The sequence below is a fragment of the Hipposideros armiger genome, unplaced genomic scaffold, assembly GCF_001890085.2.
Source record: "Hipposideros armiger isolate ML-2016 unplaced genomic scaffold, ASM189008v1 scaffold_49, whole genome shotgun sequence".
In the NCBI taxonomy this organism is placed as follows: domain Eukaryota; kingdom Metazoa; phylum Chordata; class Mammalia; order Chiroptera; family Hipposideridae; genus Hipposideros; species Hipposideros armiger.
Window position 1 is genome coordinate 377,138 of NW_017731399.1, and position 14,095 is coordinate 391,232.

Consider the following 14,095-nt stretch of genomic DNA (forward strand, 5'->3'; position numbering starts at 1 on the left):
CTGTGACCTTGGAATCAAGAGCTAAAGAAGTTAAGTTTAAAAGTTAGGAGGAGCCAGGTTGACTGAGTGGTGCATTGGTTAAGAGATGGCTTGGGATGCTGGCTCTCAGCAGCAGGGCCTCGGTTCGGATCCCACGTGAGGGCCAGTGACGCTGTGCCCTCTGTAGCTAAGATGGTGAACAACAATTCAACCTGGAGCTGGGCTGCCGTGAGTCACCGGCGATGGCATAGGCTGCAGTGGGGCTGCAGTGGGCTGCCATAAGCTACTGTGTGTGGCCGGCAGCCAGCGTGAGCGGCCGTGAGCCACCATGAGCGGATGTCTAGTGGCCGGCAACCCATCTGCCTCACCCGGGAAGAGCGCAATGATAATACCAACATGGGCCAGTGAAGTGACGCCCTCCACAACTAGACTGAAGAACAAAAAGGACAGCAACTTGTCTATTCCCCTTTCCCGATTCCTCCAACGCAACATGTTCCCCTCCCCCAATTCCCCAATAAAATCTTAAAAAAAAAAAAGTTAGGAGGAGCCAATAAAATGAATACTTACCTTATGAATATGTGTATCCACCTGCTTGTCAAGTAAGTTTACTACTTTCTTTAATGAATATGCAAAATTGCTTTGGAACAGAATCCTATATTTTGCTTTGTTCTCAAGTATTTCCTGGCAGCACCTCTTTCCTGCTTTTATCATTCTGAGGCATTTGCTAGGACGATTTCCATCTAATTACCAGTATCAGGCCACTCCAAAACCTGCTCTTCATCCATCGTGGCCACTTCCCCTGTGGGAAGACCGCAGGTCACGTCTCCTGCTGCTTCTGACATACCAGGATCAGGCGCCTGCAGATTGATCTTCACAGACCTAACAACTAATGGAGATGAAGAAGGACTTGACTTCTACCACCCACTCAGCCTTGGGAGAGAAGCACCTGCTAGGAAATAGCCCCTAAAGAGGTGATGGTTTGAAATTAAGAGATACGTCTGACCCCTGAAAAGAAGAATTTATTTGCAGGCTCGAGGGGGTCGCAGAGGAGGTAGTCTTCAAAACCTGACAGAAGCTTCATTATTGCTAAGCCTTGGAGCTATTTGGTCTGACCTCTAGAAAAAAGTCTTTGCACTTTGAGAAGTATTTGCTCTTTCATGGGAATGGGAGAGAGAAATTCAGGGAAGGGAAGGGGTACCAAGCCACAGTTCTACAGGAAGGATCTCTTTCAATTTAACATGCACTTACAGAGCCAGGCTAATCACCTTGCTTGGTCCTGGGGTAACAAGGCAGGTCAGGAGTGCTGCCTATAGAGGAGCTTGGGGGAACTCTGCTCTACTGCATGGAAGATGGTGTAGAAATGCTTTCTCTTATTCCCTAAAGCATAGCTGAGTTCGCTGGGAATAGAGCAGTAGGGTCTCCTTTCTCCCATGTAGCCTGCCCCAGGCCCCTGGAAAATGGTTCCCTATGGGGAGCAGCTGAAGCTGGCAAAATCTCAGGTCTCTACGTTATTTAATAGCCAGGCAGCTAACCATGCTGACGGCCTGGACTGCGTGGAGGCCCCAGGGCTGGTAACACATGACAGCCTCGCTCCAACTCCAAACTGCAGGCCCAGAAACCAGACTGGTCTTTCTCATTAGCTGTGGTCAGTCAATGAGGCCACAACCTCTACTCATCCCACTGCCCGCTCCTCCCCCAGCACACACTCGTTTTCCATCCCTCAGTTACCCTGAGCTGGCGGCCCTCCTGGACCTGCCTTCTCTGCAACCCTCCCAATTCCATCTACACTGCTCCCCTCGATTCCTCACAGCCCTAGTTCCTGAAGTCCATGGGAGACACCAGAGAAGTTGTTGCAGGCCCTGGAGAGCTGATGGTTCTGGGTTGGCTCTCTCCTTGGTTCTAGGTGAAGACGGCGGCAAGGATGGTTCCCAGCCCTAGCCTTGAGACCAGCTTGTGTGGCTACGGACTGGAGAGCTCCTGTGGCTTAGGTCCTAGCTTTAAAATCTGTACAAAAACATCCTGAGACAAGGAGATGGACTATTGTCCTCCTAAAGCCAGTGCAGCTGAGAACCACAAAGGTTTGGTCAGTCACTTCCTCTGGGCAATTGGTGTGAGGATGCTTGCAGGAACCCAGCACTTTCCAGGTGAGTCACCTCAAGGGAGCCTAGAGTGAGTTTCTTTGGTTCAAACACATTTATGTTTTTGTGGGGAGGGACAGGTTTGTCTGGGTTTGGGGGTGGAAGGTTTGAGGAAAACCAGTGAGAATGGAGAGCCTCAGAAATGTCATGGACTCCAAAGATCTCTGCTAAATCCAGAGGAAAAGCCGTAGGCTTTGTTCTTTACCCTTTCCACCCACTCAGGGCTGATTTTCAGGTTTCATTTGACACATCAGGAAAGTCCTATTGATGTAGAGGACCTGAACTGTGACAACTATGGGGAAAATACGTAAAATGAGTTTTGTGCATTCGATGAGGCATGGTTTCTAAATGTTTGATAACAGTGGCTGTATAGCCTCTTTACATGATCTAGATTTCTTTTGCCATCAGTTTTAGGATGGCTAGTGGAGCCCCAGGTTAAACAGGTTAATATTTTAATACTGACTAGGAAGAGACCTGAGTTGAAATATGGCAATTTTTCCTTGAATGTCATCTGGATCAGAGACAAGCAGATAGGCAACAGACCCACAATGTTGAATGGTAGAGTCAGAGCTGGCCGACTGAATTTCTAGGAGTTAAGTAGAGGGATGTAAGGTCAGTGAGAGCAGGGGCCATGTCTATCACATTCCCACATATCCCAGCTCCCAGCCCATGGGCATCACCTGGGAGGACTCACTGCCTGCTGGTGGGCAGGATGGAGGGAAGTGGTAAGTCCATTTACTAGCTGGAGTAGGACAGCCAGCAGAGTGTTTTCTTCTAGGAATAATCCTGGTTCACCCCATTATACCTAGTTCTCTCTAGACTCATTCAGGGCAGGGGGAGTGGTCTCAGGTTGTCTGTTTTTGAATCTTGTCCTAGGTGTGGAGTCTATCTAGTTCCCTCACTTCCCTGAGGTCTCTTGGGTTTCTCTGTTGCCTGGAGATGAGGCTGGAAGGACAAAGGGGTGGGGGAACCTGGTAACCTCAGCAGTATTGAAAACTGTTTCAGGTCATCTGGGCTCCCAAAGGCCTGTTGGCAAGAGGCAGAGCCAGCTGCTTTCTTAATCCCGGGGACATGGCAGCGGCATCGCATCTGGCCAAGCCTAGCCCCTGGGGCTTGCCTGCTGCTGCCTGCTGATGTCGTCTCTCCAGGACCAGGGACGCACATGGCTGCGGGAGTTGTAGGAGCATGGCCTGAAGTAGGGCTGCCCTCTTCCAAGTTCATTGTCTTTCAAACCCACAGGAGTTTTAATCGCCTATTTCAAATGCCTGAAATCAGGTGATTACTGATAACCAAGCTAAGGAGATTAGTCTCATTCCAAGCACAGGTTTCTTGGAGAAAGTGCAGGTGAGCCTCATCCAGCCAGGCAAGTCTGGAGTAACCTGAGAAAAGGGTCCAGGTGGCAGCAGGGCAGGACAGGAAGTACCACAGAGTCTCCCTCATCATTGCTGTGTCATAGCTACTTTCTCATTATGCTCTCTGGCTCTGACAGGACAGATTCACCTCATGAACAAGAGTGGCCACTTTGGTCATTCTGGAGCCTGAAACCCAGGTCATCTAAGAGAGACGGAGAAGCCACAAGGGAGCCCAGGATGAGGGGAGAACTAGGTCCCCTAGGATTGGGGCTGAAGAAAGGAACTCATGGCCGAGAAATGTGGCTTCCATTTGAACCAGACATATGTATCTTAATTCCCTGTTTAAACCTCAGCCTCGCAGGGGAAATGCAATGTCAGGTATGGGACATAAAGGTCATTTTGTTTCACTCCAGAAGGGACCCCAATCTCCCTACATCTCTGCCAAGAGGTGATGCTGGTTCTGGTTGAACATGGCCAGACATGGGAACCAAAGGTAAGCTGCTACCCGGTCTCTCAGTCTCTGTTCACACTGCCCATGGAGGAGGCTATGTCCAGTTTCCAGGGCCATTCACTCGCGACTGGATTTACCCTGAGTGCCTAATCCTGGGGCTAGTCCAGAGGATGCTGCCCCTAAAGATGAGGGGCTGGAGGGAAGGGCCCACTTTCCTCTCAGTGCTGCAGTGGAACATTACAGTGGTACCATTCCTAGTCCCGGGAACTCAGCTGGTCACAAAACACTTCCTTTTCTGCTTCGTATATCTGTTATCTTCGGATCTTGTGTGATTCTCTCAGGCAGGTTTTTGGGCTGATTTCTCTTCCCTGCCCTTAGGTCCCAGGGGCCAGGCCTACCAAGGATGGACAAGGGGCTGGCTGACTTCCTCTCCTGGTCCAGACACAGGGATCCCGGCCGGAAAGAGCGTTCATCTTCTGGAACTGCCTTAATTGAACAATTGAACATCAGCCTTAACTGAACAAGCTGGGGGATTGGGCCTCAGTTTAATCATCAAATTGCAGCGTGGGCATTCTGTGGAGTCAGGTACAGTGGAGGAGATGGGAAGAGGCACTCACACTTCCTTGGGGCTCGCTGGTAAACTTGCCAGGCATTTTAGGCTACATTCGCACTTCATGACTGCCCCGTTGACATAGGTAGCAGGTAATGTTCTTGCCTCCCTCCCTCCCGGCGTACTCCCACTCCATCCTGCCCCAATTTTTCAGATGGGACAAAGAAGGCAGAAAGGTTCAGTGTGAAGGCAGATTCAGGGCTAGAGTTCAAGGGCGAGGAGTGCAAGTCTCCTGCCTCTTTGGAGAGGGCTTGCTTGTTTCCAGGCCTGTTCAGCCCACACAGCTTCTACTCCCACACCAGCGGGGCATGGTTTGTGAGCTAGGCCCTCAGCTCAGCGGGGGTGTCCGGCTGCCGGCAGGGGTGAGAAACTTGGAAGGCCTCCAAGGCCAGCAGCGACTTGTTGATACGGTTGATTGTAGGATAGGGAGTGAGATCCACCTTGTACCTGTAGCAGAGAAACACCCACCTCAGCCAAGGTCTTGCAGGGGTACAGGGAGACTGCCCTGTGGGCGGTGAGGGAAGCACAGAGGCTGGGCTGGAGGAGTTCCCTGGGGCTGGCCAGGGAAGGGCAATGAAGGTGGCCCCGCCAGGTGGAAAGCCTTATTCACAGGTAGCTCTCTCGGGAGGGGTAGCTCTTGTGCAGTATTGTCTGGTATCTCTGTTACCTACTGTTCTTATCCAAGCAATGGATATTTATTGAGAACCTACTATGTGTAAGGCACAGTGCTAGGCATTTATACACACAGATGATCTCTCCACCCATGTCAGAAGCTTCCTGGGGGCAGGGAATGTGTTGTACATTTCTGTATCCCTAAGGGTGCCCAATGCAGTGCCTTCCAGAGGCGTTCTCAGTCATGCCCTATTGAAGGGCTGATGGAGGAGAGCAGAGGGACAGCTCGCTGCTGGGCACAGACACACCATGTCTGGGAATAGCAGGCTGTTGGGGTGGTTTCTTCTAGGGGTGTCCACCAGGTGGGCCTCCTCCTCTTAGGAGCAGGGGCTGTGCTGGATCACCTAGGCTGTGGAAGGCATGGTAGGGGGCATTCCACCAATTTCGTCTGTCCTGTTTCTTCCAGGCCACAGTGGCTGGTGTGGCCTGGCACAGGGGGCCCCTTGGCCAGTTGGGCAGTCTCTGCATGAGAGGCTACCTCAGTAGCTGAAGTGGGGTGGGGGAATGGGGGGGCTGACTGTGGAAGGAGGCTGGGCATTTTGAGGGGAGGAGCTGGGAGGAAGAGGGAGGGTAGCAGAGCTCGCTTACCTTTCAGCATTTGCCACCTGAGGCACTAAGCAGAGATCAGCCATGGACACCTGAAGGAGAGTCGGGGAGGTCTGAGTCAGGGTGTGCACCCCAGACTCACAGGTTGGGCTGGATGACAGTACTAGGGTACCAGCCCCTGACGCTCCCATCTGCTTCTGGCTCTTTCCTCCGTCCCCATTGCCCCACCCTACTCCTGGGCCTGTCTGGGTCTGTTCCTAGAGCTGAAGGCTTCTCCCAGGCCATGCTCCAGGTGCCCTGACAACTAACTCTGTGGGTGGCCAGAAAACATTTGATTGCCTCAGTGGATGTACTGTGCTTGTTAAAAAACGCCCTCAAAATCCCGTAGTGAGGGCTCCCAGAAGAGAGGAGATGCCTCAGGGTGGCGGTTGGGGTCCTGTACCAGAATGACGACAGGGCCAGGGCCTTAGTCTGTAGGAGTCAGGGGCACCTGAACCCCAGAACCTCAGAACTGGGAGGGAAAGGAGACATCACCTGGTCTAATCCCTTATCTAATGCCTAGACCACCGCCCCCTTATCCCAGAGATGAGGTCTTCAGCTTGAATACCCACTGGAAGGAGAAACCCATTTCTTGTTGAGTCAGCTCACTAGGGCCAGGAGCTACCTTCTGCTGGGCAGAGAGGACAACCTTGGTTCCTTCCCTTTCTTCACCCCCAAACCTTCTCATAAAACTCTTGGAGCTGAGCCTGCCCTGGGGTGGAGGGAGATGGCTGAGTCTAAGCGGAAGAGGGTCGGCAGGAGGCAGGAGGCTGCCGTGGGCAGGCCTGGGGGGCTTACCTCATCTCCCACACAGTACTTCCCCGCTGTGCTCTGCAGAATCTGCTCCAAAGCTGTGGGGACGACACATGAATGATCTTACCCTGGGCGCAAAAAGGGGAGATCGGCCTCTCCGGGCCTTGGCCTTCCTAGTTCTGAAATGGGTGGCTATCTGAGTGACAGGCTGGGGCATGTATGCTGGAGGGAATATGGCAGCCAGATTTCGAGCGAGTTGATAGGGACCTGGGGATGGGATGATGTTTTCTGGGCTCTTCAGGTCCAGCTGCCATTCTCTCCCTCAGATGGGATAAGACCTGTCATTGGCCAAGGCAGCAGCTCGCACACTGACAGGCTGGCACTTTGCCAGCCTCGGTTTACTGGCTGGAGTAGGCAGTGAAGCAGATGTTGCGTCATCCAGCTCCAAAGGGCCTCAGGTACTGAGGTTCCCAGAAGTGCCTGAAGTTGAGGCCAGGTTTGGATGCCACTCAGCCAGCCCCCTGGCTCCTCAGCCCTGCCCCCTACCCTCATCCATGCCACTGTCAAGATCAAAGATGCCCGGGGCCATGGGCGCAAGGGCCATTTCCCTGAGGTCGCCTTGGGGCAGCTCACAGGAGTAAGGACTCACCATTAAAGCCAGAATTGATGACCTTCTGGGCCCAGGCCAGCTGGTTCTCCTGTCCCACTTGCCTCAGGATTGACAGGTTCTGTGTAGCCCAAGGAAAATCTGTGATTGGCTTTGGGAGCCAGGCGGGGACGCTCAGCCAAGCCTCCGCAGGAAAGCTCAGTGCTCATGTCCCTGGCTGGATACTTGTCCTCCTCTTGCCACTCCTCCAGGCTCTGCGAGCCCTTCCTCCCACCAGGGCCCTGACGTTAAAGGGGGGTGATGGTCCCGGCAGCTTCCTTCTCAGGCTGCCCCGGGGGTTCCTGTCGCCTGGAAGCCTGCGACTCTGGCAGAGGTGTGCAAGGGTGGGGGCATAGGATGCTGCCACGGCTGTGATGGGTGTGGCCATAACCCGAGGCATCTACCCCTTGCATCCAACGCTTCCCCCTTACATGGTCCCTTGTGAGAAGTGGGAGTGTGACGCAGGGTGGGGGATGGGACAGGTAGGTGCATAGGAATGACTTTCAGGAGATTTGGACTCTGGTTCTATCCTTGCACCCTTGGAGCCATTTCACTTCTGGACTTCAGTTTCCTCATCCGTTAAGTGGGAATGACTGTCTGCTACAACCTCCTTCGTTACAAAAGACAAAGTGCCATGGGGGCGGGGGGCACAGGTCCATAGTCAGCAGTCCTGGGCTCTGGTCCTTGCTCTGTCATACTCAACTGAGTGATGCTGCAAAGTCACTCTATCTTTTGGGGGCTATTTCCTCATCGCAAAGTCAGGGGTTAGCACAAATGAATTGTTTTGTTGCCCTCCCTCCCTCCCTCCCTTCCAGTGAAAACTTTGTAAATAATAAAATCTTACAGGAGTTCCAATCTACCTATGACACATTACAGGTGAAAGGGAGGCTGCTCTGGTTAAAGGTGGGAGGCTTGGATCTGTGCTGCTCAGCCTCCCCCGTCACCTGGCCCTACACTCTCTAGCACCTCTGGATGCGTCCTTGGAAACCCAGGGCTTCTGGGAACGTGGTTGGGTACCCAGTGGAGTGGATGATCTCTCCCCTCCCTGCTCCTCGCCACGTGGTTTAGGTCTAAGCCCCTGAGAATCCCTCCCTGGCCTCCTGCCACCCTCACACTCAAGCTGCGCACCTCACTGTGGGCTCACCACAGTCAGTGTGCGAGTGTACAGTGCGCAAGCGCCACACCTGCAGGGGCTGGATGCCACTGGCGATGAGGTCGGAAATGCTGCGCACGAGGGCCCTCTTCTCTGGGTCCTGAGGCAGGAGTCTCGGAGTGGGCCGCGTCTCCTCCAGGTACTCGATGATGGCCAGCTGTCCAGAGGGAGCCGTGAGGGGGCCGGCGGTGAGGGGAGCACAGAGAGCCCGGGGCCCCGGACCACAGGGGACAGGGCCAGCCAACTCCTTCTCCTCCCCCTCCCCCAACTCAGCTTGAGCCCTGTGAAGCCAAGAGGCTCCCCAGGGGCCCAAGCTCAGTTTGGATTCTCGTCCTGCAGAGCTAGGTTCCCCATATGCCTGAGTCTCCCTTCCACTTCCCAAAACAAGCAACCATCCTTCCTCGGTCTGAAAAAAGTTTATTACGCTGGGAGGTCCTTTCCCACCAGGGGCCTCCCAAGCCTGGTACTCACTGACTGGCTGATGGTAATGCCATCAATCTTCAGGGCTGGCACCTGCTTCATGGGATTCAGTGCCTGGAATTCTTTAGAGAACTGTGGAGACAAGGTCCTGGTGTGCTGGGCAGCCTGGCCTGAGATGGCTAAGGCAGAACCAGGCAAGCAGGAAGACCCCAGGCCCACTGCCCATCCCTGAACCTCCCTCCCCTGGGTAGAGGCCTTGCTCCTAGGCCCAAGATGATGCCTGGGCGATCTGTGCAGTATCCCAGCCCCCAGGGGCTGCTGAGCTACAGCCTTCCTCCCAAAGGCCTGGCTATATGCACCTTGCCCGGTGGCCACCAAGGCACATCCAGAGGTCCCAGCATGGGGCAAGGACCCACTCACTTCCCACCCTCCTGGGGTCAGGCATTGGGAGGCCAGGCTGTGGTATGGAGCCTGGGCCCTTCCCATGGTTCCTCCGGCTACACAGCTGGCCACCCTGTCCCACAAGGGAGAGCCAGCAGCCTCCTCCGGTCAGCGGACCTTGCGGTGCAGGTTCACATCTTGGGGGCAGAAGTCTGCACCCGCTGCTGGGTCCCTCTTCAAGGCCTCCAACTCCCACATTGTGGCCTGGGGGCATCCTCCTTACCTGCTGGCCCCCATCCTTTATGAGGTTGATGGGTACTGTCTCATAGTTGATGTTTTTTAAGGCCAGAGCTAGGAGAGATGGCAGACAGCAGAGTCAGGGGATGACCTCTGGCTCCACTTACCGGGACGCCATGAGGCTGCAGAGGGAGGCTTCTTTCTTCACATCACTAGGTAGCCATGGCCCAGCTTGGTCCTCTCCCCTTCTCTCCGGCTTCCCTGGTCAGCACCCACTCCCTAACACAGGTCCATGATGCCCTGCCTCTCTAGTCCCTGAACTCTTAGAGCCTTACTCTCCACACCCGCAACGGGGCCCTGGTGATTGCGGATCTGAGGCAAGAGCAAAGGAGCGCAGGGAGCACAGGACATGTGGCAGTCTGCAGAGGGCCTGGGAGTCGCGAGGCTCCTCCGCAGTGCGGGTCAGCTCCACTCTGGAGCGTGAAAGGGGTTGAGGCCAAGGAGAGACCAGTGTATGCAGGCCCTAGAGACAGCCCTCAAGCTGCTCTGGCTTCCAGCCCAGCCAGGGCAGAGGCTCTGGGCCCAGGGAAGGGGTCTTTTTGGAGAAATGTATCCTTTGGCACCCCAGCACTCTTGCCCACTGATTCCAGCAAATGCCAAGTGACGCTGGCATGGGGGAGGGGTCATGGAGTATGGCTTCCCAGTTAGGGCCAAGTTCAGATTTCATCATTCATTTGCTAGCTGTGTAGCCTTGGGTAACTTTGTGAGCCCCTGTACAATGGGGACAATATCCAGTACCTCCCTCCTAGGGCTCTCGAGGTTTAAATGGAATTATGCACTCAAAAGCACTCAGCAGAGTTCTCCCTCATAATGAACTGCTAGGACTATGACCTTTGCAAAGGGCTGTGTTAAACCGAGGGAGGGAAGGGTTATACTGGGGTGGACAGTGGCCAGTTCTGTTTAATTTGCCAGATCAAATAAGATAAGAACTAAGGAAGGCCAGCTGTTTCCTGACAGTTACCAAGGACCTCTGGATTTTGTGAGCCTGCTGTAAGCACAGTTGCTAAGGGGCTTCGGAGAGTAGGGTGGGAGAGGTGGCAGGCCCAAGAGAAAAAACAACCCTCCTTTCCTGCCACCCGCACTCTCCTCTTGTCGGACTTCCTAGGTGGAGGTGCCATTTAGGGCTGAGGGCTCCAGCAGACTGGGGGAGCTGGTTGCGGGGGTGGGGGATGGGGTGGGGGGTGAAGCCCTGTCTGATTGAGCACCCCTTTGTCCAGACCAGCTTTTCACCCAGGGCTTCCTCCGCCCTATCCCACCACACCCGGGCTGTTGGTGGAGGCACAGTTCTTACCTATTCGAACTCTCCAGGAGCAGGAGCTTCGGAAATAGGAGTAGAGGATGGGCTGAGGAGAGAGAGGTTGAGGGTGTACATTAGCCTGTGCTCAGTGGGTGCCCAGCCCCAAGAACCCAATGGAGAGGAGGGACCAGTGCCCAGCCAGAGGGGTCCAGGCCAGCACTGTTTCTTCCCATCCCGCCAGGCCTTCTTCCTTAGGCCGGAGTCTGGGCAACTCAGGCCAGACGCAGAGCTCTCTGGATTACAGGCCAGGAGTCCTGTGGGGTCCCTTGGCTCCAAACTGTGCTGTCACGCATTCTTGAGGGGAAGCCAGCCTGCAAGTGCCCTCCTTTACCTTGCCGGACTCAGTCATGGTGTTGTGGCAACCCTTAGCCTTCAGAGGAATGACCCTTTCACAGAGATGCAGGATGGGGAGGAGGGGCTCTGAAGGGGTGGCTCCCATGAGCCAATCGGGGAGCTGGGCCAGGCAGGCAGCAGGGGAACTTTGACTCAGGTCAGAAAGGGTAATAATTTCTTTCCAACTTGTGGGAAGTTTCTTATGCTCCTGGTGGGGCCAGGTCTGGTGTCCTGGTGGACAGGGTGGCCTGGTTTTGAGCTAGTAGTTTGTGTGGTACAGTGTGTTGGGAGCTGGCATACTGGGGTCTGGTCCCAGTGCAGGAACCAGCTCTGGAAGACTTTGGACGAATCCCTGACATCTCTAGCCTTCAGCTCCCTCATTTCTAAAATGAAGGGTTGTCCAAAAACAATGGCTACGACTTCTTCCAGCAGCAGCAGAAAGACCAGGAATTCTACTTCTTGATGCTTTAGTGCCCCTCGCTTTCAACCTCCCACCCATCAGTCCTCCAGGCTCTCAGCTGATCTCATAAAAGTAGTTGGGGGATGTGCCCATTCACTCCAAAGCTGAGGCTTCAAGCTGGCAGCCCAAGGTTCTGTTTGGTCTACAGAGCATTTAAAAATGTCTCCGTTACAGTCAGCCCTCCCCATATTTGTGGGTTCTGATTCTGTGGATTCAACCAACTTCAGCCAACTCTGGATTGAAAATACTTGGGAGAAAACAACTTACGTTGTTGCTGTACTACATAGTTGTTACGATGGCTGCATCTGTACTGAATGTGTACAGACTTTTTTTCTTGTCATTATTTCCTAAACAATACAGTATGATTATTACTTACATAGCAGTTACATTGTGTTGGGTATTATAAATCTAGAAATGATTTAAAGTATCCTGGAGGATGTGTGTAGGTTACATGCAAATACATTTTATATAAGGGACTTGAGCATCCTCTGATTTTGGTATCCATGCTGGGTGGAGGGGTCCTAGAACCAATCACCTGTAGATATCGAGGGATGAGACTGTAGTTGACATTAAAAAATCAGGATGTTTCATATATAAATCCTGTTGTTTTTTTCTTTAAAAAATCTGGAGACAGTGGACTCAGCAACAATTGACTGGAGCTGATTAAGGGCCCCTTTCAGTCAGAGCATGCCCTCTCTGATCTGCCATGACCCCCACCTGGCCCACTTTTCAAATTTTTGTTACCTTCAGGCCCCTGGATGCAGCTGAGTATGTGACCTCTCCTCTAAAGTTTAAGGGACTCAACATTATTCCTTTGGTGCTTCTTGGGTAGCTTGCATTTCAAAGCAGGACCCAGGAGAGTTGCCAGTAATTAGCATTCATGAATCTTCCTGCAGACACATGGATCCACATAGAGAACTCAACAGAATTTCTCAGATCACCCCCCTCTACCATCCCTCTGACTATAGACATGTCACCCAAGTTCTCTCTCCCCTTTGCATCCCCGCAGCACACCAAGCTGCTATCTGAATCTGCTCACACCATCCCTAAACTACCAACTTCATCTCCTAGGTGGGCAAGGGCACAACTGAGAACCCAGGCCCTCCCAAGTTGGTTCCCAAGCCCGGGAGTTTCAGCCTGTATTGACGGCACCTTTTGTGGGGAAAGTGAAGGTGGTCCTGGCAGTGGGTGTCCTGGGAAGGGCAGGAGTTGGGTGGCTACAATGGGATGTACCATATTCGGAGGTGCATCCCTTTCCTTACCTGGCCAGGCTAGAGGGGTCCCTGAGGCCAAGACAGGTACTGCTGGTGAGGGATGGGACCACTAGAGGGTTGCAGGCATCTGCTTAGTTAGAATCCTTGAAGAAATGCCTTTCCTAATTACTAAATGTTACTCCTTTGACCTGTACTAAGGGTGGCAAGAGTCACTGTAAGTGTCCTTACGTTTTCTACTTATGGGCCATTGGGAGACATACTGGAGGGCAGTTTCTTTCTTTAAGCAATGATAACTATATAAACCATCTCATGTTCCTTTTCACACTTGTAGAGCTAAATTTTAAGCCCAAGTATCCATTTTATTTATCATCACTCTTGGAAAAATACTGTTTCCAGTTCAAATACAGATTCTGATTACTCTAGATTTTATTTTAAATCTGTCTCTTACACATGACTTTAGAGAAAGACTCCTAAAATCCCATTTGGGAGTGGGAGGGCTCTACATTATTAAAGGGATGCTATATCTTACCTAATGTGCCTGCCACCTTCCTTCGAACTAAAACAGTGGTTCTCAGATATTAATAAGGATTTAATGACTCATCTGGGGCACTTATTAAACATGCAGATTCTCCAGAGATTGATGCAGTGGCTCAGGCGCGGGCCCTGGGAAGCTCCTCAAGTGATTGATATCACTTAAAGCGCCACTGCCTCCCCTGACCCCTGATGCTCTCTTAAAATGAAAACAACCCTGGAAGGCCAAACATGAACTGTTAGGGCCTTTTAGGCCAATCGGTCGGGAAAGGAGCACGCAGGGCTGTGCGGCAGAGGCAGGCGAGGGACAACGTTTACGGCCCTAGGCGCGGGCATGGGGAAGCAGGTGACGCGCGAGGGAAGAGCGACGCGACCCTGTCCAGTACGTGTCCACGAGCGCGCGCCGCCGCAGGCCTAACACCGCCTGGACCACAGGGGCCACCTGTCGGCGCGCAGGCGCAGAGCGGGGCCGGTGGGCGCACGTCTTGCTGGGAGTCGTTGTCGGAGCTGTGGGCAGGGCCGCGCGGCTCACCTTTGACCCCGCCCCCCCGGGTTTCTCAGTCGCTCCCCTCTCCCGGGATTCGTGGCACAGACCTTCCCCGCTTGCATCTCGCACTTCGGGCGACCCCTTTCCCAAGCCAGTAAACTTCGCGCCTGGGACTAGCCGACTCGTCGACTCCTGAGGCCCTGACACGTCAGAACGTTGGCTTAGGTGTCGGTAAAGCGAGGGGTTGGACTAGAATGATCTCGACCGTTTCTTCGAGCTCGCCCCTCCCTGCCGCCACGCTGCCAGTCCCGGCGCTGCTGGGAGTTGCAGTTCCTT

At 53.5% G+C, this 14,095-nt stretch overlaps 1 protein-coding gene across 3 annotated transcripts; it reads right to left on the minus strand.

The window, feature by feature from the left end:
* Window positions 1-4,432: 4,432 nt before the first annotated feature.
* GSTZ1 (glutathione S-transferase zeta 1) lies at window positions 4,433-14,009 on the minus strand. 3 transcript variants are annotated; one of them, XM_019640400.1, is made up of 10 exons: window positions 13,867-14,009; window positions 12,272-12,417; window positions 10,729-10,780; window positions 9,424-9,491; window positions 8,811-8,891; window positions 8,371-8,496; window positions 7,190-7,268; window positions 6,586-6,638; window positions 5,791-5,840; window positions 4,433-4,977 (listed from the first exon to the last, which is right to left on the minus strand). In XM_019640400.1, the coding sequence occupies exons 2-10, from the start codon at window positions 12,332-12,334 to the stop codon at window positions 4,851-4,853; spliced, it is 699 nt and encodes a 232-aa protein (XP_019495945.1). In that variant the 5' UTR covers window positions 12,335-12,417; window positions 13,867-14,009; the 3' UTR covers window positions 4,433-4,850. The 3 variants fall into 3 exon arrangements, with proteins under 3 accessions (XP_019495945.1, XP_019495946.1, XP_019495944.1); XM_019640401.1 differs by lacking the exon at window positions 12,272-12,417 and having other exon boundaries at window positions 13,867-14,007; XM_019640399.1 differs by lacking the exons at window positions 12,272-12,417; window positions 13,867-14,009 and adding an exon at window positions 11,066-11,188.
* Window positions 14,010-14,095: the final 86 nt, after the last annotated feature.